At 39.7% G+C, this 21,769-nt stretch overlaps 1 protein-coding gene across 1 annotated transcript in view; it reads right to left on the bottom strand.

The window, feature by feature from the left end:
- Positions 1 to 21,769, bottom strand: part of CDKAL1 (CDKAL1 threonylcarbamoyladenosine tRNA methylthiotransferase) — a 416,090-nt gene that overhangs the window by 219,464 nt on the left and 174,857 nt on the right. Inside the window, exon 8 of the mRNA XM_086469156.1 lies at positions 13,717 to 13,820. Coding sequence (XP_086325282.1) covers positions 13,717 to 13,820 — 104 coding nt within the window. The remainder of the gene's footprint in view (positions 1 to 13,716; positions 13,821 to 21,769) is intronic.

Raw genomic sequence — 21,769 nt, 5'->3', positions numbered from 1 at the left:
CCACAAAACCCATTTGAACCAAGCACAAAATTTAAAAAAAACAAAACAACAGTAACCTGAGGCAAAGTATCTACCACACTAAGGCATGATGGCCTCCACAACTTTTCAGTAAGAAAAGCTTTTCTTGTTTCTAAACTTGGCTAGAATAACATCTTTTCCCTAATGTCAATCTTGCAAATAGTTAGATGATTTTAACTAGAAGGAGCAATTAAAAGTTTGACAGAGTTACAATGAAATGGAAGCAACATTATATTACTGAAAGTTCTTGGCAACTATAAAATTAGAAGATGCCATGATCTGCACCCTTACTGAAAATATTAACAACATTTTAAACTAAATCTGAGCCTTCTGCTGATTCTTAGCGTTTCTGTGAAAAATGGTGACATGCTGTGAATCCCAGAATCTTCTGGGGCCATAGGGCACAGAGATGATCAGCATGTTTAATATTTTGATGACAACACTAAGCATACCTCAAGTGCACTGCAGAGTGATCAGCCTTTGGCAACAGATCTTGAAAACACCGAATTTATTCTGCATGAGTTTCTGACCTAGCATAAGCACTCCAACAGCAGTGGACCGATGACATACAACACACCGCAAATGCATAAGAACGGCTACATGATTTTTAGATCAAAGTCAGCTCACATCCGGCCATATCAGGAGGAGACTTCAACTCTAATGGCAAAACACCAAGTAAAAACGTGCAAAACAAAGTAAAAACATGCAGAGAAACAATGACTATTTTTTTAAACACAAATATTTTTAATGAAATAAAGGAGTGGTGTAAGAAACGCATACATACATTTTAACACTAATCAAAGGCCATAATGAAATGAACGGAGGAAATTATCTCTTCACAAAAGCTAGCTGCAGGAATACACGGAACAGGAAACTCCATCACCATAAAGCAAACAGGAATGTAAATATACTGTCATCTTTCAGGAGTCACGAGCAAATACGAAAGAGAAACTTTAAAAAAAGGTGTACACGAAAGGTATGAAAACATGTCTGAAATGGGGGGAAACTCACTGCCGTAACACAGTTTTGAGAAATTCTGGAGGGGACAGGAGGAGGAACACCTTTGGTCAGACTGTAAGGAACAGTTCAGCTCAACCATCCAATGGAATACATAGGGCTTTCTGTCTTGAACCAAACTTGCCTGAAAATTTCTATACCTATGCAGTAAGACATGTTTTCCCACATGCAAAAGGAACTAGACCAGTTCTCTGCTCAGGTGTTCTAATACGTAAGTTCAGAGTTCAGTAAGCTAGAAGAGTTGATTGGAAGAGACCTACAACGATCATCAAGTCCAACTGCCTGACCACCAGTTAAAGCACGTTATTAAGAGCGTTGTCAAAATGCCTCTTCAACACTGACCGGCGTGGGGCATCGACCACCTCTCTAGGAAGCCTGTCCAGGGTTTGACCACCCTCTCTGTAAAGAAATGCCGCCTCATGTCAAGTACGAACCTCCCCTGAGGAGCGTCCGCAGCTTTGAGCCGTTCCCACACTTCCTGGCACTGGATCCCAGGGAGAAGAGATGGGCGCCTCCCTCTCCACTTCCCCTCCGAAGGTAGCTGGGCAGAGGGGTGTCGGGCAGGGCTGTGCATCAGGACCGTCACCCGGCAACCCAGCAGTCACAATATCCCGGGGCAGGATAAAAGCGGCACCCTCCCCTGTCCTGCTGCCAGAGCGGCCCAGGGGCAGCCCACAGACATGCAAGAGGAAGTCCTTGAGAGCTGGTGGAATTACTTGGAGGGGGCTGAGGGAGAAAGATGAAGCTGGAGGCTGCTGGAGAGAAGAACCAGCAACAGCTGGAGGTGCCCGAAGGCCATCAGGCCTTTTCAGCTGGAGAGCAGTGGCCAGACCAAGGGAATGACTCTTGAGGAGCACTGCAGCACTCGCCATCCTCATCCCCTGCAGAGCCAGGGGCAGAAGCCATAAGAAATGGGATGCTGAGACGTCGCCAGGGGCCCCAGGGCTTTGGAGCAGCTGCTGCTGTCTGCCAGGCACAGGAAGGATTCTTGCCCCCAAGGTCAATCAGGCGGGGGGGGGGGGGGTGGCATTTGGCCGCTCTCAGAAGCCTCTGAGATGGCTCCAGGTTAAAGGGCAACAGGGGCTGTGCATCTCCTGGGAGGTGTGACAAGCTTGTGGGATGAGGGGGCAGGTCTTGCTCACACGCTCAGGGAACAGCCGAACGCCAGTGCTGGGGTCAGGAAGGAATTTTCCACAGGGGCAGATTGGCACTGGTCCCCAGGGGTTTTTTGCTTTCCTCTGCAGCATCGAGCATGACCACTGGTCAGGGCAGGGCTCCTCTGGGCCATTTTGGCTAGGTTAATATCTGCTGCTCATGGACCACAAGGTTGGCCTCTCTTGCCCTGCAGCTCGGGGAGAAAGGCTTTTTTTCCCCAAGGTGGGCTAGCAAGTGTCCCCAGGGGTTTTTTGCTGTCCTCTGCAGCACTGAGCATGGCCCCTTGCCAGGGCTCCTCTAGGCCATTTTGGCCAGGTGCCTGCTGCTCCTGCTCCACAAAGGTGGCCGTCGTGCGTCTGCGGGGATGCTCCCAGGGCAGGCCCCAGGGTGGTGCCCAGGGGTTGCTTCTTGTCCTCAGTTTCACTGAGCCCAGCCCCTTGCCAGGGCTCCGCTGGGGCCATTTTGGTGAGGTTCTTGCCTGCTGCTCTTGCACCTCCAAGGTGGTACTTGTGCCCTGGTTCTCTCCAGCTCTCTTTCCAAATGCAAGTTTGTAGTGGGAGCAAGCTCTGCTTTTCCCTTGGCTCTGATGCCCCAGGGGTTCTTGCTTGTGCAAAACAGCATGTGCTGGGAAAGGCTCCAGGCTTGCTGCCCCATCCAGACCTGACACTTCTCAGCTCTCCCTACGTGCAATGCAAGCGCCAGGCAGGTACGAGAGTGCTTTTCATGCATCACTGGCCAAGAAGCACAGTGGAGCAAGTTTTGGAAGGCCAAAAAGGACACTTGTGTCCTACTTTGGAAAATATCCCAGGGTACTACACACCTCCCCTCTTCAGGAAACAGCGACTGCTTGGTCTGTATTCCTGGCTGCTCCTTTCTGCAGCCCTGTGACTTGCCTTTGCCAGGTTGCAAGGGAAGCTTTTTCAAGCTAAACTGAAGAATGCATCAGCCTGCTCCTGGCTACACACGTACATTGCGTTAACGCTTGTGAGCATCAGCACTGAAATAGATCCAGAAAAATAACAAAAATTAAAATAAACTCCTGCTTGCACTTCTAACCTTTGTGATGTGTCCTTGAAAGTGTTTCTGGAGCTGATAAACCCCTGGCATTTTAGGCAAATGACAGTCTCGTCATTACTCAACTCATGGTGAGTGCAGGAAACAGAACAGAATAGTTACACTCTGTTATGCGTATAGTGCTGCATGACAAACTGTGACCTAGGTCTGAGGGGTCCATCCAGGAGAGCAGCTCTCTGTGGCACACGTCCCAGGCCCATCCAGGAGAGAGGGGCAGGGACAGGCACACCTAACAAGGTCACTCAGGCAAGGGCTGAAAGCCCCAGGCTGAGCTGAGATACCATGTCCCCATGGCCTTTGACAGGAAATGGGAGGCTGGGGGTCCCAGGGGAGGCTGGTCACAGCCACTGAGGCCTATGAGCACCCCCAGGACCCTGGCAGGAGTAGACCTGCACTGCTCATGTGCTCTCCTGCAGACATTTATAGCTGGCCGCTGTAGAGACAGAGTATTGGGCCAATGGACCTTCGCTTTGATGGAGTACTGCTGTTCTCTGGCTCTTTGGATTTAGCATGTTTTTCCAAGGGAAACAGCTTAGGCCTTTCCAAAAATGAGTACCAGGAGGAAATAAACCAAATCCACAGGGAAATGAACAGATACTGGTCATCTCAAAAAAGATTTGCAACCATTTAGTTCCAGAGGACATCCTGCTTCAGACTAAGGGCTTGATCTTTAAGTCTCGCTAGGGTCAGAGATGCGGGGTTTTTGCTGTCCTCTGAAAATCCAGCTAAACTGGATGACCATGGGAGGTTTTCAAAAAGTGTAGTTCACACACGCTTTTTGCAAATTTGTTCAGGTGGTCAAACGATCTTGAGACAGCCCACAGCTCTCACCCCCATCAGAAGGTACATGCCTCCTTCCCACAAAGTGACAGAGCCAATGCCTAGGCTGGGACATGACCGCCCATTCAATTCCGAGTGCAGGGCTGGGAAGAAAGGACATCAGAGATTTCCCCAGCATGTACTGGTAGGGAAAGATTGAGGTAGGAAGAAGAACAGAATTAGAACAGAATAGGAGTAGTTCAGCTGGAAGGGACTTACAACAATCAGAGACCAACAGCCTGATCACCAGTTAAAGCATGTTAATAAGGGCATTGTTGAAATGCCTCTTCAACACCAACCAGTGTGGGGCATCGACCGCCTCTCTAGGAAGTCTGTCCAGGGTTTGACCACCCTCTTTGCAAAGAAATGCCTCCTCATATCAAGTATGAACCTCCCCTGAGGAGCATCTGCAGCTTTGAGCCATTCCCCCACTTTCCGGCACTAGGTCCCACGAAGAAGAGATCAGCACCTCCCTCTCCACTTCCCCTCCAAAGGTAGCTGGAGAGAGCAATGAGGAAAAAGGCTAGACACCAATAATTTAATGTAATTGCACTGCATTTCTCAAGTAAAATTAAAAATAATGCAAAAGAACTTTTTATGCAGCAAGACATGCTGAAGACAACAGAAACAACTGCAACTTATCGGTAAATTTGACTGTATAAAAGAAATACACACCAAAAAACCAACAGGGAAGTTCTTTTTCAGCCAAGAGGAAAGCTCACTAAACTTCTATTTTTCTTACTCAAATGAAGCTTGAAAATATCTACAATGTTGTAGTTTACTATTGAAAATGCATCTTTTTATCCTTTTAAATATCTCTTTGCTATATGATGTTGGTTACGTGTGTTTAAATATCTGTTACACAGCAGTTCTAACATACCTGAAGACACTGCTTCTACTCACTAATGATGGAATTTAATTGCATCTTTTCCTTTAAGGACCATTAGAAAAGATTATACGGGGCCATGAAAAAATAATTAATTGTTATATATCCCATATAACCATAAGAAATGACAGGCTGGTATGGAAATATTTATCTTGGCCTGAGTATTCTGTGTATTAACAAAGTTAGCAGGAAAAACTTAAAATGTTCATAAGACAAAAAAAACAATAAAGAATTTTAATAAACTTAACAACAACAAAACTCTAGCTCTTTAGCTATAGCCAAGGAGCACAGAAGAACAAAAAGTTGTTTTTCAAAGTGTCTCAAATACAGCAGCCCAAGCTCCCTGGAATGCAACTTCAAATTACACTTCAGGAACCGTATTAGGATAAAGCCTACTTGGTAAAAAGGCTGACAGAAGAGGTTTTATCTTAAAAAAAAAAAAAACCAACAAACAAACAAAAACATTCTCACCATTCTCCTCCTTCCCCCCCAAATTACAAAAAACCAAATGACATAAGGAAACACTATGTGTAGGAAAGCTATGATATGGAAAATTGTACTCTCCCAAAAAATTCAGTTGGAAAGGATTTGAAAAATGGTATGGGGTTTGGGTTTGGGGTTTTTTTAAGTGTAAAGAGTGTTTGTTAGAAAATATTTCCATATGAAATTTTCTTGTCTTATACATGTTATAATCTATGCATTGGAAAATGTTGATTCTATAAATCAGAAACTACAGAGGCAAAAGTATTTTTGAAGAGAAGATTCAAGCACTAAATTATACAATGCTCAATGGAACACACTCAGCTTTTTCTATGACATGTTGCTGCTGAATTCAATATATTCCTGTAAAAAATTCAGCATTTTGAGAATTTGTCTGTTCTGATAAAAAAGCATTCCATAAGGTAGTCTTACATGGTCATTCTTGCTGCTTAAAGAGCGTCAATATATGCTACACCTTCAACATATAATTTATATCAGATATCAAGTATGGGGTTTTTTCTTCTGAGGGATAATGCATAATGTGACTTAAGTGTGGGAGAACTCAAGAAACAGCCAACCAGCACTGAAGTTTTACATTTCTTCATTACATTCACCTTATAAGAAAATTTCGTTTGGCTTCTGCAACCCCTTTTTGGAGGTGTTGAAGTGTACTAACATTTGCTTTTTCACTCTCAAGCTTTCTTTGGGGTGGATAATGCAGCAAAAATAAGAGCAAGATATAGTCTGTATTTACAGGTAAAACCTGCCTTTATCTTTGCTTCCTTTTTTGCTATAAAGGACAAGGCATGAAAAAGTGCCTTGAGCTTAACTTTCTTAATTTTAATACGCAACTTTTTGTTATGCTGCCTTGGGCAATGACCGGTAAATAATAATAAAATTTTACTTTTCTAAAGCTATTTTTGCTGAACAGAAGCAGACACTTGCTAGAGTTTAGCTTACAGCTCTTGGGTAACAAGCATCATTTCTGTATTGAAAGTATCAAACTTTCAAAATAAAAATTAAAAACAATTTCAAAATCACAAAATATTTCTGGAATGAAAATGAAATGTTTCAGTTTAAAGATTTTCCACAGTAAACTAGTCCCTTAAAAAAATGTTAAAAAATCACCCCACTCACAATGTTATGTTTAGTTTTGGAGCTGACCTACATTTTGAGAGCCGAGGGGTACTATGAAAACCAAACAAAAGATCCAAGTTGATCTAAATATTTAATTCAAACCAAAATGAAACAAACCCTTTTATTCTGAGAACAACTGAGTAATCATATTTCAGTTCTACACAAAGCAGATTTCCCAATCTTTCCAGACTGAACTAAAAAAAAAAAGAAACGAACAAAACCTTTCCAAATGGCATTTCCATCTAATTCAACTAATTGACTAGTAGTCTGCCATTAATATGATATAGTTTAGTTTTTCTTGTATTTAACAATATACATATAATGACGAGTTTTTCTTTCCCACGCTGAGCACACCCCAATCTATCCTCACAACAGTCATAGTCTATGACTGTGTGTCTGAAGCACACAGCGCAGACTCAGTTTCAGAGTTTCCAAGCATTTTCAAGCAGAAATTCAACAGAAATTAACTGTCAGACACAAAATCAACATCATGTTTCAGTTTGCACATTGTCAAGATTTTAGTTTATATGAACAATGGAAACTCAGTTCCCAGAGATCAGTGGGTAACACCAGCGCACTTTTTTTTGTGTTGAATTTGTTATCCAACAGGTTTCCCAACAAAGTCCCTTCATCACATGGCTAGTATGGAAGAAGAGTTAGCTTGCTTTCAGGACTGTTGCAGAAATTGGTGAATAAAGTTTAGGACAAAGAAGCACAAGAAAATGCTTGACTTCTGACAACGCTGCTAGGCTACAGAAGAAAAACATCGGTGTGGATATAATAGATACATACACTTACTTGACAGAACATTGACATGAGGAAGGCAAAAATATTAGTAAGCAAGGAATTAAGATTAATTAAGAAAGCCTTCCTGGGGCATGCTTCGGATTCATTAACAAAGGCTGTGTTGAAATTTGGAGGCAGCTTAATGACTCCTGGGTCTGTGTCCAGGCTCTGAGCAAGTGTTTGTCCTCCATCAAGGCAAGACCTGCATACACAACTGCTCTCTCTACAGTCTTTGTTTCGCCCCTAGAAAGATCCCGAGTACACAGCCCAGGTCTCCATCTGGGTGACTGGGCTCCCAGTCCCTCTCAGCATGTTTGTTCCAAGACCAAATCCACTACTGAGAAGATGTAGCCCAAGCATCCCAATGTGGTACTGCTTCCGCCAATTAATGGGAAAGTAAAAATATCGCTGATACTTAATATTTGTCCTTTTGTGAATGGCAGCTGAAAATATCAGAGCGTTTACTAGCAGTTGTGCAGGAAGAAAAACAGTTTCCCGTTAATAAAGCAGAAGGTCTTGACAGCACCTCGTCAGAACTACTAAACCCAAAGATCCTTAGTAAAGTTCACATTGATCTGAAACACCCTGGAAACCAGTCACATTATATACAGTCAATCATTATGCGTAAACATCTGTTCACAGTAATACTTGAGAGAGAGAAATATTTAACAGTAATCTCCTTTACACTCTCAAACACTTCAAAATCTACAAGATTAGGGAAAGCTGCTAAAGGCGACTAATGAAAGTCAAGATTCTGAATCTTCGTTTCGATAGCTCCTCTCCTTTATAATCCTACATTTTGTCCAAGATTTTCTAAATGGAAGCATTATTCAGGAATCAACACCATCCATCCCAGTGAACCATCATGCAAATAATGGAATAAAAATAAATTATATTTTGCCACCGCAATTATTCATCCAGTAGCAATTGTTCCACATGGCTCGAGGACAGGAGAACAATGTTTCCCAACAGGACTTGACTTTCATTTGAGCTCCCTGGTTGCTACCATAAAATAAGCTAAACCAGTAGTAATTACACACCATTTATTTTAATAGCAGTATAGTCCCTGCCATCTGCAACAGGCATGCAATGCTAAAGAAGTGTAATTTTGTACTGGTACATGCAGAAGATTTTCATTCTAAACAGCTAATTCCATAAAACTGTTTATATTTTAACTTGGTTTGCTGAATCAGCAAAAATAGTTTCCACAATATAAAGCACTATCTTTGCCCAGAAAGCCTCTCATAATATGAAGTTTCATAATTTGATTTACAAATCACCAGGTAGCATTACCAGTTACGTATTTTTTTATGGTGACTAAAATCCCATTTTAAAAATAAAAAATTAAAAAATTGATCTAAAGTCTTGCAATTTAGCCCAAGCTATCCCAGGACACCACTCCACACAACAGTCAAAGCTCAGGCTTGTTTAACTTTTGTCTCTCCTTGGAACAATGCTCAATAACGGCAGCTACCCCAGCCTTCCACTTCATATGCTAAGCAAAACCACATTGTTACACATAAAGGAGCTCTGGGAAGGAAAGAAAGAGCGCTCTCATAACTGCAAATACAATTCCTAAAACACAGCATTGAACACGATACAGCAGATTTTGAAAGAAACATACTACTAAATTGATGACACAGAGTAAATGGTGTGCTATCAGCTCTTTGCATAAACAGCCTTAGAGCAGATATTTCTACCCTACTCAAAGACCACTTCATATATTTTGCAATACTTTTTCTTTTACTATGTGTCTTCTAGAAGTCTGCTATATAACGTGATCTGACAACGCTATCCCTGTAAAAAAATGGTGCTACGTACCAAAAGCTGAAATTTACAGAAAAAAAAAAAAATTAAAGCTAATAAGGCAAAAAACCTCAACAGTCTACTTTCAACTTCAACTTCAGATAAATTATTTTGTTGAAGAAATTTTGTGCATTATTAAAGTTGATGTCAGTGGTAACTTCAAAACTGCTACAGAGGTCAGACAGGAGACAAACCCACACAAAGTACACAAACTCAGTTTCAGTACACCTCAACACTTAGTCCAATGCATTATGAAAGTACGCAGCATGTACTAGAAACCTGCAACACACTTAGTTTCTGCGCACGTTATATTGAATTTAAGACATTAAAATAAAACATAAAAAGAAACAGGACTTATTTCAGAGGTTGGAAAAGTGCAAGAGACAGGCTGATAGGTCTTCAGTCATGAGTTCAGTCATCTCTTTTTTATCAGTTGATTTAAATCAAGTTTATGCTTATACAAATAATCTGAACACATATGTAAATGATTACAGCTTTGTCACCTGCTGTCATCTAGTTATCACTCTCAGCAGAGTATTGTATTCTGTTTTCACAAAACTGATCAAAAAGATAAATGTTTGGACTCTAAAATACACCCAAATAAATATCTACCTACACAAAGTATGTAAAACTCTCAAAAACCCCCAGCAGCTAAATAAAATCACAGAGCTAAATTTTTACTAAAAATTTAAGAGTTTCAAAAATTTTCATAAGTCATCTTGGAGACAAACATCAAAGAGAGTGATGACTGTCAGGCACCACTTCACAGCCGCTGTCACACAGATGTCATCTTATTATGTACCATATTATTAGCAGTCCAAGACTGGTCCACTGACTACCTGAAATGGCTTGCACCCAAGTAACGCAGATAATACAGCCTGGAAACAATTCCTACGTAGAGACATCCCACCCAGAGGCTGCAATCTTACAGAAGTGTGATCACCTGAGTAAAGCATTTGAGAGAGCTTTTTTGTTCTGAGATATAAGGACATGTAACAAAACATCCTTAAATACAGCTCTTCTAATCCATTTTCAGTGTGTTCCGCAATCGAACAATGGGCTGAGGCCAACTGTACGAGCTTCAACAAGGCCAAGTGCCGGGTCCCGCACTCAGGTCACAACAACCCCATGCAGTGCTAGAGGCTGGGGATTAGTGGCTGGAGAGTCGCCTGGCGGAAAAGGACCTGGGGGTGCTGATTGACAAGCAGCTGAATATGAGGCAGCAGTGTGCCCAGGTGGCCCAAAAAGCCAATGGCATCCTGGCTTGCATTAGGAACAGTGTGGCCAGCAGGAGTAGGGAGGTGATCGTCCCCCTCTACTCGGCATTGGTGAGACTGCACCTCAAGTGCTGTGTTCAGTTCTGGGCACCTCAGTACAAGAAAGACATTGAGGTGCTGGAGAGTGCAGAGAAGGCCAACAAAGCCGGTGAAAGGCCTAGAGAAGAAGTCTTATGGAAAGCGGCTGAGGGAAATGGGGCTATTTAGTCTTAAGAAGAGGAGGCTGAGGGGAGACCTTATTGCTCTCTACAGCTGCCTGAGAGGACGCTGTAGAGAGGTAGGTGCTGGTCTTTTTTCACAGGTAATTAATGATAGAACAAGAGGGAACGGACTAAAGCTGCACCAGGATAGGTTTAGGCTTGACATTAGGAAAAATTTTTTCACTGAAAGGGTTGTCAGGCATTGGAATAGGCTGCCCAGGGAGGTGGTGGAGTCACCCTCCCTTCATGTGTTTAAAGGTTGTTTAGATGTGGTGCTTGGAGATATGGTTTAGGGGTGTGCTTGGTAGAGTAGGGCTGATGGTTGGACTTAATGATCTCAAAGGTCTTTCACAACTTGAATGATTCTATGAGTCTATAAAACATCCCACCTTTAGAGCCTATTAACTTGTGTACTGTAAGAAATATACACGCAAAACATTGCAAAGGACAACAGCATCTCTTTTCTTGCACAACTTGGTCATGCAGTTATACAAAATAGTCACAATACTGTTTTGGTGTCGCTCTTCTAAGACACCTCCATTCTCCCAAGAATAATTCCAAAGTGGAAAGCCTTCTCATCACACATCTGTACCTTGCTGTATTTTTCACCAGAGCTTCAACAACACATCTTCTGAGAAAAGAGAAGTGATTGTTAAAGAGATTAATGGCTCAGTAACTCAGCAAGAACTTTAATAACGACTTTGAATTGCTGAAGTCTTTCACTGGATTGATGAAGTTTCTGCAGCCCAGCTCAGCAAGCTGGCAGTAATAGATTCTCCAGACACTGCCAGCTAGGTATCTGACTATTTCATGGCTGTTTCTAAGTATGTGAAACCTGGAGGCAAAACCTGTCATTTTACAACTCAGTACTTGCTTCTTTCCTTATTCCTCTAAAAAAAAGGTACCAGTGTAAGGCCAAATAAGACTAGAACTCCCTGGAGATGCCTGCAGCAAGACACGTCATAGCATTTCTTCAAGAAATTTCAAAACAATAGCTTAAGGGCAGGTTTTTCCATTAGAAATCAAGTTATTTTGAAGAAGTCAATATTTATAATAAAGACCAGGGTACAACAGATGAATTGAATTACTGAATTTTCAATCCACATGTACAATACTTGAAGTTCAAAATACCTCCCAAAATTCCACATTTATTGTCTGCAAAGACAAACAAAACTCCAGTTTTCTTTCTTGTTATATCAAGCAAATGCATCTTTATGTTAATTTAACATGGACTTTACAGCATGTAAACACAACTGTAACAGGACAGACAAGTCTGAATTTTTTTTCTTTCCATACATACAATAAATCTAAATAAAATTTAAGTAAGACCATAACCCTGATTGTATTACCCATATCTTCTCTTCGTCATATTCCCTTGCTGCATTGTTCGTAGTTTCTGTAGGACATTTCAACAGCTATATAACGCTATCAGAATATAGTGCTATCACTATTCTTATGCTACTCATAATATAGAAGTACTTCAGAGTTACACCAGGATGAAAGGAGAAGAATGTAGTGTTCCTTTTCTACCTACATGTCTCACTATCACCAGGCATTTACTTGTGTCCGGTAATTACTGCCTAACAATAACCACAACCATCAAATGCAGCTTTTCACTCCTGCACAGTGACTACTTAACGACTTCAAAATCCCCTGTCTTGTACTACTGAAAACGTCTAGCTTTCTGAAACATGTCCTGAACTGCCTCTCAACCAAAATAAGCGTATTTAGACATCTTGTGTTTCAGTTAGTGACCATTTCATAATATGCATACAGGTTTTAGAAACTTCTCCTAGTAAAACAAGAAATCTGAGACATGACAGGATTCCTGTCTACAATAGACAATCCAATTCATGGCAACAACTACATTAAATGTGCAAACCTAAGTAACAGCAGTAATTTTGTGGCAGTTACAAATAAGCTTCATGGAAGAAAAGAGGGGAGCTTGGCTTTTAACAAAAGAAAAAGGCATCTACAATCTTAAGTGAGAACTTTCTGTGTGGAAAATGTAGAACATAGAATTTAGGAATGTGGGCTTTGATTAGGAAAAAGATTCTCTTGCACACTACTGATGGGAACAGCCACAAGTTCATCACTGACCTAAATAAGTTTCATTATGGATCCCTAAATAAAGATGCACTTAGTAACATGTTAAATCACAGGAGACCTACTTCTTGCTAGAAGAGTTGCAATACTCAGAGCTCTAAGTGAAACCCACTGCATGTACTGTTTGTATATGCACGGGGGATGTGGCATCATGTGTTGTATTTATTGCTCTACTTTTGAATCAACATATTTGATACAAAGATGGAAGGAGATGCTACACTTGAATTACCTCAGTACTTTTTTAATATATATTTCATCCTTCTATGTTGCATAGCAACACAAAAAACATCTGTGCGTTCACAGAGACTGCATCAGAAAGGAATACTAGCATTATTTGGATATCTGTATTTTTCAAACACAGGCAAAATGTAGATATAAAGAACAAATATTAAGGTGCAATAAAGCTATCATAACCACCAGATATACAAAAGCTTTAGGCAGATGCACAGGCATAGAGTATATACTGCAGGAAAAACTTGGGGTGTTTGATAGGATCCACGTGACATTACAAACAACCTATTGAACTTAAAAGCTGATAAGTTTTGTACGGCTGTCAGGAACATCCCAGAAGTCCTCCAGAAAATCCATTACCAGAAAAAGCAACATATCCTTAAACAGTGAAAAAAGTTACTGTCTTCCCCTTTAAGAAACCAGAGATAGAGTAAAGTGACCAAATATTACAGTGTCCCCATCACCATGAGGAAACGCTTACAAGGAACTTCATCTGAGGAGCCTAAAATCAAAATGAAACACTCCTTAACCAAATTCAGTAAATTGTGGCACACAACGTAACGAAAGCATGGCTTCCTGTCGCAAAGCACCACCACACACAGTTCCAACTATTAAGAACATCAATACCGTACCAGAGCCGTACTGTGTAGTGACCATTACGTGTGAAACTAAGTCCTTGAACACTTCAGAGGTTGACTTTTATTGTAGGGATAAAACTCCTTACCTTGAAAAGACTGCCTGGCTCTGTCCACTAGCTCTTCAATTGGGTAACTTGCTAGATCTCCTCTGGCATGCTTAGTTTTGCAGTAGGTACATGCATTGAGACACCTGTTTAGAAAACAAAAATGCTCAGTTTCTAGCCAAGAAAGCCTTTATATGCACAGCTATATTTATTAAGTACATCTGGAAAGATGAGCTTTTATATCTACGACCAGCAAAGAGTAGTGTTCTGTCTAAAAACAATAGCTTGAAAAGTCCTTTGTCCTCCTACCTTCTTAAAGTATCTTTCACATCTAAAAAGGTTGAAAAAACCGTCAGTGGAAACCACATAAAAAATCCAAGAGTGAGAATTTACATATTTTTAGAAAACTATAATAGGTTTAATAACTGTTCATTACTAAAGATGAATCTCCAGGTTTCCACTCCTTCTATTACATAAAAAAATCCAACCTGAACAAGGAAATAAAGGAAAGACTAGAAAGACTGAAATACTAGAAGTAGATTTTTTAAAGTGTGTATTCTTGAAAACACATTTGAGTTAGTTTTTCTTTCTTTCATTTGGCTTATATAAATGAAACAAATAACATAATGAAGACAGAATCACCAACTAGAAAAACAGCTTGGCACAAAAGACTGGCAAACTAATGAAAAACTCCCATAAGAATGTGAAGGAATAATGCAAATGCATTTAATTTACCTTACAATGCAGTAAAGGCAGACTAATTCAAAGTAAAAGGATGAAAAGATCAAAACAAACAAAAAGTACCACTCATTGTATCTTTCTCTTGGATCAACCTCTGGATCCCGGCAGTGTCATGAATGTAATAAGCAGAATGTTACAAGGAGTTTGTTGCACTTTTTTTCCCCTTCCCCCTTTTTAAGGCTGATACTGCCCTACAGTTCTTTATACGTTAAAGCATCTAAACCTCTAAAACCCCCATAAAACCAAAAAACCTAATAATAAATACTTCTCTTGTTCATGGTTACTAGAACATCTTAAATTCTGTCAATTTTCACAACAAAAAAAGCCACAGCTTCACTATAATAATAAAGCATTTGGGTGCCAGAAAAGGCTAATGCTCTAACTGCAGGAGCATTACTATGGAAGTTTCAAAACAATAATGAAAAGGCAAAGACAGCATCAGGTGAGTTTTAATGAAAACCAGCTACAAGACTGTGCTTACTACTCGGATATATCTTGTCTTCTGCTACGACGTCTGGCAGCTCCATGACTAGGTAACCACTGCTTTACAAACTCCAAAGGTTTTCCTTCATATGGATTCCCCTCACATGTTAGTTACACCTCGTTTGCACAAGTAGTGGATCAGGAGTGCAGAGCACTGCACAGAACATTTTCTCAAGCACCCTCCTGCTCCTGCACATTGCCTTGGCTTGAGACCTTCTCCACCAACAGAACCTGACTTTCTGCCAGAGGACATCTATCTTGTTTGTGATTCTCTCTGCTAGACTGGATGATGCAAATTGTGCATTGTCTTGTTTATGTATATTATTCTTCCTCCCTATCAGACCCAAACATCAGATTTTGGCGTTGATTTCAGATCAGAAAACTAAATGACACTGCTTAACCACAGCAATGAGACTGTTCTGTTAAAAAATAAAAATGTATATGAAATAAACTGCCATTTAGTGAGATATACAATCATCTCTTAATAAACAGAAAAGACGCCCTAAATCTGGAGCTTTACAACCTGCTCCAAATAAGTGATTCATCTACATGAAAAAATACTGTAACAGCAGTTTGTCTCTGGTACCGCAATAAACTTGGTCACAAAGAGAGAATGGAAATGTGCAGCGAGAAGCATGAAGAAAGACGGGCAAGTTATTCTCCAAATATTCACAGTATTTTGCATGATTGTTTCTAAGAGCTTTATTACCACAGTCTTTAAGTACAACTTCAGTGGGGTTTGTTGATTTATTTTGAAGTAGGAGCTGAAAGTTGGAATTTGGAGGCAGATTTTTTTCAGGTTTTGCTGCACCAATTAACTTATTCCTACTAAAAATAAAATTGTGGAATGCCTAAATAATTTACTTTTTTTCCTTTTTTTTGGTACTTAGATTCAATAACAAAACTAAAATGAGACAGACTTGAATGTAACATTGAAAATCATCAATTCTAGAAAGCAAACAAAAAAGGAAGAAACTTTTAAATCTTATTTGTACCGTATTTGTTAATTCCAACTCGTGAAAAAAACCCATCTTTTGGGCTACTGCTGACCCACCAGAGGATGCAGATTTCAAATACTTGTACAAATCTGAACTAACCACTTTTCACAGATTTAAGAATTACCTATTCTTGAAAATACAAATTTGAACCAAACTGTAGGTATAAGAAAGTATCTGTAGGGTTTTTTCCCTCTAGTGAGCCAGCCTCTGCTTCAGTGTTCTAGCATAATAAATTATTCCTATGTCCATGGTGCCACGTACTCAGACCACAGACAACAAAGTGAAATAAAGGCTGTTGGGAACTCTGAGAAGCTGAGCACTGCCTCTTACTAAGTGGCAACCACTAGCAAGTGGATTGTCTAAAACTGACCCAGTAGGTAAAGCTTTCCTTAAACTCAGCCTTCATCACAGCTAAAGCTCAAACACGTGGGACTAAAAAGCCAACACGCTAGTAGCTGCAAAACAGTATTTTGCTTTGTGTTGAAGTAGAAGTCTTCTTCAAGCATTTAAAGTTGGTTTGTCAATGTTAGGGTGTATTAACACAGGTCAAAGCTTTTTTGCACCAAGAAATTACAGACATTTATAGAAACAATGATTCATGGTCATTGTGTTTGTAATTACCAACATGTTTTGGATAAATTTTGTGGTGATGTCAGATCAAAAAACACTAAGTCCTGGTTTTCCAACATACTAAACCGGTTAAGGTACTTTGAATTATTAACCTTTAATCAGCTATGTGCCAAATACACCGAACTATTTCACAGCAAGGTGAAATACTATCCACAGATAAATTACTACCATGTGGCTAATTAAAAACTTTCTGAACATTTTACCAAACTGAGCGTCATGAACATTTTGGTCGAGTGCCTGAAATTTTGTGGAAGACATAGAGAACAGTGGTCTGCACATTGTTTAGCTAGTATGTGCTCATGTTGTGCATTTGATTAAGCAGTCTCTTCATTTTCAAAACAGTAATATTCCTCATAAAACACACACTTAATATGAAAGGCTACCCCTTACAGATGGAACTAATTACGAGTAAGAATACTTATGATACAGCAGACAAATAAAGACTTTCCTTCAGTGGGACTAATCAGTGGATTTCAGCAGCAGATAAGAATGAGAGCACAGATGTGAGGAGCAAAATTGTCGTTCCTCTTGATGGGCCTTGCGCCACTAAGTTCGGTGAAGACAGGGTTCCACCCTCAGATATGAAAAGTATAAAACATCTTTCATTCAAGGATCAGACCACACCTAAATTACAGACTGCCATATGCCATTAGTGTGCTAGCCACTCCCATCTAATGTGACTGACCAAGACCAGACATCTGTGGGCAAGATGGGAGAGCTGAATAGCTGCAACAGCGTCATGTGACAGAAGATGCCTGCTGCTTTCCAGGTGGTCAATTTTGGGGAAGGAGGGTGGTATTGCCCCCTTCATTTCCTAAATAATTCAGTGAATTCTTGCTTGGTATCAACCTAATGAGCTGGTAAAAAACAACCAACCAACCAAAAAAAAGCCCCACCTAACCAAACCTCAGTCTTAAGGCGGTAGTCTTGCAAATTAGAAATTTGCACAAATAAATTAAAATTGCATTAAGCACAATTCAGTTTAAACCCTAATTGCTGCCATTATGAGATCTGAGTTATATCAATTCAAGATTTTATGAAGCCTGCCCTAATAATAATAACAATAAAATATATAAATCTGCCAGTAATGCAGCACCCCTAGCATCACTGGAATATCACAACTGTACAAATATAGAAAGATTGCTCATCACAGTCACCTCTCTGCACCTACCACCACACTTCTTCAGAAGGCCTCTAATTCCAGCCCAGGAATATTTTGTATTAGTAAACTGTGGTTTTCCTGAAAGGGAAGCATGATTTACTTGTTTCAAAATACAGCTTACAGAAGAGATCGAGGCTTCTGTGAGACACTTTTAGAGTTTCTATCAAACGTAATTTTGATAAAAATGCTCTGTAGTGTGAGTAAAGAGAAAACTCCTTTTGCAGGGTTGACTGAGCAAAAGAAATACCAGAAATCTGTACTCCCAGCAGATGAAAAGGAGATGGATACTACTCACAACTTACTAAACAAGAGCTAGTAATATTCTACAAATATTTTTTTCCGTCAGATACAAAGTTTTGTAAACATAAGAACAGCATTTATACTATAACTATAGTTAAATATTCTATTATATTTATAGAGTTAAATACCCTGAATATTTCTTAATATTTTACCTCTTTAGATACTACTCTGTACTTCCAAAATTTCTAAATTCTGTCAAACTTAACTGCAATGGATCAGAAAAAAGAGTAGTTTACAGAAAAAACTTACTGACTTGTTCTCAGGAAACTATTCTTTTGCTCGAAGTTTGCACATTTTACAACAAAGCTTTTCAACCCACTACGGCAGGGAAGATAATTTCCTGTAACAATTTGGGGCATGGGAAGTTGTTTTCCCTTTAAAAAGATTCAGGATTTAAAATACTTTTGAAACAGTATCTTATCAAGGCTAATTAGCCTAAGCAGCAAACCACATTTTTACAGAAATACTGTTTCTAGTATCCCACCTGTTCAGGCTGTGCTTGGACACCAGCCACAGGGGCTATGTTATGTAGATGCACTCGATGTTACAACATTTTCTATATGATAAAAACAGGACTTCTCTGAAGCTATCTTTGTAGCCGACTTTTAGAATCTGCTCAGAAAGTACAATGCCAACTTCAAAAGAAAAAGCCTCTCAAAAAAGTTTTAACAGGATTTATGGTGACCCTTCAAGACACACTGTCCAGTATACGGGACCGCACACACTTTTGTCAAAGTAGGATGCAACTAAGGGATGCTATTTTTTAATTCTGCAACCCGTTCCATGCTTAGCAAAATGGGAACAAAGAGCATCATAATTTTGTTCTTCTGAAGACCTTTGAAGCCAGTGTTTCATTTGGTAACGTCTCACTAATCAAAAGGAATTTGGAAAGAAGGCAGCTCAGTTAGCCTGATAAACTCTAACACGATTTAATTTTGTACTTTAAATATTTGCATTTTGTGAAACTGAATTCCTACAGTCAAGTGCAGGTGATGCAAAGGTCACAGCTATGTAGTTGTATCATCGCACATACAACTTCTCACTTTAAGGCCAATGATTTAACATCAGCAAAATCAAGTGCATCAGTGATGCTTTTCAGGGTTTCTCTAAAGAACTTCTCAATCAATTATTCTGCTCACACAGTTCTGCAACTGTTTGCATTACTTCATTCAGGCATTCTAAATGGATATTACAAAGTAAACCGTTCCATTGCTAAATTGCATAAATCTGTGTTCCCTACCCCACTGTTGCTATGCGCTCACTGGAAACTGTAATGATTTTTTCTCTGCAATTCAAACTAAAGCTCTATGATTCAGAGACATAAATTATTTTAGAAGCATTTCCAAGTAGCTGCTTGGCTACACAGACCACAACTTTAGGTGCAGATCATGACAGTCATTAATACAGTGACTTAGCTGAAATAGCATAGGTAGATAAATTAGGTTCTGTGGTTGCACAGAGCAGAAAATGCCACAGGATCGCAACTACACGTAATCAATTCTTTCAACACTTAATAAAGACCAACGATATTTGGAAGATGATGACTGCTGGTCTCAGTCAAATAGCAGTAATGAAGGTGGTAGCAATAAAGAGTTATGACAGGAAAACCTCAGACAGAAAAGACACTTTCTTAGAAATCTACCCATGGCTAATCCCAGAGATGAAGTGGCAGAATACCCCAACGTCACTATTTCAGCATGCATAAGCAACAGTTATTCTCAGATCCCTCCTAAAGAACAGCAAGGATTGAAAAATGACCTCCAAGGACAGGATTCTCAGAGGTTTGCTTTAATCTATAAAGTTTTAGAGAGCCGTGACATGACAAATACATTAGTATTTAAGGCATCAAATAGTATAATTTTATTACAAGAATTCTACTGGGGGCAGGTGAGTTAGTGTAACCTGTACAGAATGTGCTGCAAAACCTAATTGGGTTAGTGATGAACAATTTCACAGGCTTTCAAAAATTCAGCTTTCCAAGTTTTTTAACAAAATAGTAAGGATTAAATTAAAACTATGTAGCAGGGAGGTTGAGATGATGAGCACCTTTAAAGTTCTGTTTCAAGAACGAAGCTTCTCAGCAGATCTCCATGAGTGGCAGGAGATGGGTAAGGGAGGTAAGTGTCTTTCTACAAGCAATCGCATCTTCACAACTTTAGCAGCTCCTGAATCACCCACACAGAAAACACGGCTGCAAAGTAGACCACTGCCTGTGATAAGAGCTATTGTTTTTGCTTCCTGAATGGCTTTTGGGACAGACCCTTTTAGAGTGGTGAAATCTCACAGGAAACATTAGGCTGCAGTTAATTCTGTAACATACAGTAGGTACCACACAGATTCTTGGGATAAAAGGTATTGTTTTTGTACTGGTCAAAACATCCGGGGGGGGGGGGGGAGAAAAAACCCAACAACTTACATTTCAGCAGCCCTGAAACTACCAGGCTTAATTTAGAATTTATCTGAGGCTGCCATCAGACCAATTTCCAAAAAAGTATTTGTAAAATGTCTGTGGGAAAGTGGATCTGAATTGTCTGGGTAAAATAACGGAAATAAGTGCATAATAAAAACAAACTCACCATTTATAATCTAGAAAGAATACCTTTCTAATGATTGTGTCTACACAAAGCTTTCCATCCCAAAATGCCTACTGGTTGTCGTAGCAGCAGAAATGTTAAAAGCTCCAATGTGGACAAGAATCTAATCATTATCCACTATTATTATGTTGTTGTTGCTCTTAAATGTTATCTCTGCCTTGTGATGAATTGGTTAGTCTTGCTGAAAAAAAAAGTGTATGTGCAGCAGTGAAAACAGACATCATACAAGCACACACTCTTCATTATGTATTATTTTGTCAACTTAAAATGAAAAAAGACCACACATTTCAACATAATTGCCCAATCCCAAGTCTGTCTGAGATTTTCCAAGCAATTTAATGGACTGATCTACACAGTTTTTCTTATAAGAACCCAGTGACTGATTTCTTTTAAAAATAGAAACTTAAACCAAGGGCCTTATGTTTGCCTTTAGGAGTCTCCAAGGGGATTTTTCAAAAGAAAATTCATCCCCTTTACACAGTTATAGAGCTGAGTCAGTCAGATTATCTTCATGGACAATCTTCCTTACTGCCCATGTACCTCTTAAAGAAAATGCAAGTTAAGGTACCTGCTTTTGAATAATTAGTCAAACTAATTTGAATAATTAGGGAAACTAACATTTATAAACTACTTTCTTGTCATTATTTTATAATGACAAGATATAAATATAGTTCAAATACATTTTGCAGAATTTAAAAGCATAGTGACAGTGCAGAAACACAGCAGTAGCCTTTTGTTACTGAACTGATGATCCTCAACTCCTCTATCTGCTTTACTTCTCTAAAATTCTCCCCTTCTAACGATTCCTCAGCTCTTTTCTTCCATTTTACTTTTTTTCCCCCTGCCATTTTCTTGACCTTTTCCTGTTCTCTTGCACTCAGTGACCGTTATGCTTGCAACCCTCCCGCGGTGTCCTCATGTCCCAATGACTGGAATGGTCTGACTTTCTTCCAAGCTAGCTGGCCAGTGTTCGTATGCTTTGATTTCCTCTTTAACCACTCAAGTCCGTGGTGAGTCTGAAACTTTTCCAGTTCAACTGCTGCCAGCTCTGACAAAAACCATAACTTTCAACTTCCTAGCTTGCTTTTTCTTTCCTTTTTTTTTAAAGCACAAAGACAACCAGTTTTTATCTGGTTAGACTTAAGTTGAATTTTTTTTTTTTTATTGTCACCTTCATTGCAACTCGG

This window comes from Leptosomus discolor, chromosome 8 (assembly GCF_034619465.1).
Source record: "Leptosomus discolor isolate bLepDis1 chromosome 8, bLepDis1.hap2, whole genome shotgun sequence".
NCBI classification, from domain to species: domain Eukaryota; kingdom Metazoa; phylum Chordata; class Aves; order Leptosomiformes; family Leptosomidae; genus Leptosomus; species Leptosomus discolor.
The sequence above is the reverse complement of the archived record's forward strand: the minus strand, read 5'-3'. Positions and strand labels throughout refer to the sequence as shown.